A 2500-nucleotide genomic window follows, 5' to 3' on the forward strand; every position below is an offset into this window, starting at 1 on the left:
GGTCGGAAGTTCATCTTGAGACTCATTCTTGAAAAGCAGATGCAAAAACCTCTGATTACAGGCTAGATTCTATGTTACGGGAAAAAGTTAGATGTGATACTGATGTAGCTGTGTGTGCGCGTAATTTTGTGACAGTCACGAGACAGGATAACAAGTGTTTTTCTTCTTCCTTCTTCCTACAGGAACTCTGGCGATACGCGAAGGACCCCGCCTTCTTCAAGAGCCTCCTCCGGTCAAGACGTTTCCAAACGAACACGGCGTCACGCTCAGTTGCGTCGCTGCCGCGACCCCTCCGCCCACGATCACCTGGGTGACAGCGGATGGGGCACAGGCCGAATCCGTGGGTAGCCTCCGACTGGTGTCAGGTACCCACGGGAACGTCACCCTCACTCTCTTGCCGTTTCGACCAGATCAGTACCGACATGACATCCACGCAGCGACTTATAGGTTAGTAGATTAGTTGAATATATAGAATATATAGAATTTTGGTCAAAGGCCAAGCACTGGGACCTGTGAGGTCATTCAGCGCTGAAATGGAAATTGACGGTAAAAGGGTTGAAAGGTGTAACAGGAGGAAAACCTCAAAGCAGTTGCACTATGAATCAAGTGTTAGGAGAGGGTGGAAAGTAAGATGAAGAAAGAGAATATGAAAGGAGGTAGAGTAAAAGGAACGAAAGTGGTTGCAGCAAGGGGCCGAGGGTACGTTGCAAAGAAACGGGGGTTAGTAGATTAGTTTCATTATCATATTCAGGAATTTTGTTTTCTTTCTGACTGTCCCATAACGTGGTTGAATGGAAATATTGAGATCACTCCACTCCCCTCTGACTTATGCACTCTGCTTCAATTCCCATATAGTTTAAGTCATAATTTTTGCACTTTTTCAATGGTTTTCTGGTCGTTCCTACTGGCCTTCGTCCTGTTACTTATGTTCAAACCAACTGTTCCTCAATACGCTTATCAATATTGGCATTACAATCAAACAGTAACCTACAGGATAAATTATAGGCATCCAAATACATAACTGTGATATGTAAATAACACAGCGTGGGTTTTTTTTTATGGGGTTTTTACGTTGCATGGAACCAGTGGTTATTCAACAACGGGACCAACAGCTTTGCGTGACTTCCGAACCACGTCGAGAGTGAACTTCTATAACCAGAAATACACATCTCTAACCCCTCAATGGAATGCCCAAGAATCTAACTCGCTGACACCAAGGTGGCAGGTCAAGACCATACTGATCACGCCACTAAGGCGGTTGTCTGCAGGTGTTCCTCAAGTCTTATTTTCTCACCTACTCTTTCCATTTTATCATGGGACTGCAACATTTACTCGTTTCCCCAAATCTACTGATGTTCCTCAAGGTCTCATTCTCTCACCTACTCTGCATCTTCTTAGCAACGGCTTCTACAGCAGTCTGTCTCTCTTGATCTCATCATTCGCTTCCCAGCCCTACTTTGCTGCTCTCACTCAGTTTCGTTTTGCCTTCTCCCCGTTAACTCTGATGTTGCAAGTTCATCTGAGTGGAAAGACAGTAATTGAGTCAAACCCAGTACCTACATTAGAACCGATATCAATTTTCTCATCTCCTCGCTCATCAAGATGTTCGATCAATCTATGAAAATGTAGAATAGAATATAGGATTTAAGCCAAAGGCCAAGAGCTGGGAGCAATGAGGTCATTCAGCTAGAAATAACATCCCCAAAGCTGGCGAGAGTGAGTCTTCGACACTATTTTAGATGTTAGTGTCCTTCACATGAGGTTTTTCTTGATTAAATTTGATTTTCGGTTCCTGATCCACTCACTGTCTCGATTTCTGTAACACTGATATCGGACGGTAAGCATGAGTCCCAGTACTACAACTGTGTTATAATAAATAACAATAGTATTATTGTCTTAAAAGAAAATAGGTCATTCTAGCTTGTCACCTTTCATTATATTTACAACTGAAACATGACTTCAGCAACTCGAGTCAACTTCAATTTGCTGTGAGAAATGATACATAAATAATTCGTAAATGTCTCATAAAACCAAAGGCTGGATTCTTCTTCAAAGTCCAGCTCGCACCCAAGTGATTCCTAACTTCGGATGGAATAGGTAAAGCAAAAAAAAAAAAAGTATGCATCCCAGACGAATGAGTGACAGACAGTGATATTTAGAAAAAGGCGAAAGAAATGTCACGACAAAAGGGGGTTGATATTCGTCAGCAGAATTAAACAGATCTGCGATGATTCCATTTTCACTCTTCAGCCGAAGTCGCCAGGACTCTCTACTTGGATGTCTAGAACTTGCCCAGGAAAGAGATACTAAATAAAACTAGGAACAATTACGGAACATAGAGAATGGAAGTGAAAGGAAATTTTCCGCTGTTGTTTTTTTATATATAAATGCTGAAATATCGCCTGAACGGACTAATCAGGATGTTGCTAACGACATATATGATTTAAATATAGTGCCTTGACATGACTTACATCTCTCTCTCTCTCTCTCTCTCTCTCTC

General features: G+C 42.2%; 1 protein-coding gene across 6 annotated transcripts in view; it reads left to right on the forward strand.

Annotated features, from left to right (window-relative positions):
* LOC135219395 (cell adhesion molecule Dscam2-like) overlaps window positions 1-2500 on the forward strand; it is a 391041-nt gene that overhangs the window by 169605 nt on the left and 218936 nt on the right. For all 6 annotated transcript variants that reach the window (XM_064256138.1, XM_064256137.1, XM_064256139.1 and 3 more), the window contains exon 2: window positions 183-447. In XM_064256138.1, the coding sequence (XP_064112208.1) occupies window positions 183-447 (265 nt within the window). The remainder of the gene's footprint in view (window positions 1-182; window positions 448-2500) is intronic.

The sequence above is a fragment of the Macrobrachium nipponense genome, chromosome 1 (genome assembly GCF_015104395.2).
Source record: "Macrobrachium nipponense isolate FS-2020 chromosome 1, ASM1510439v2, whole genome shotgun sequence".
Lineage (NCBI taxonomy): Eukaryota > Metazoa > Arthropoda > Malacostraca > Decapoda > Palaemonidae > Macrobrachium > Macrobrachium nipponense.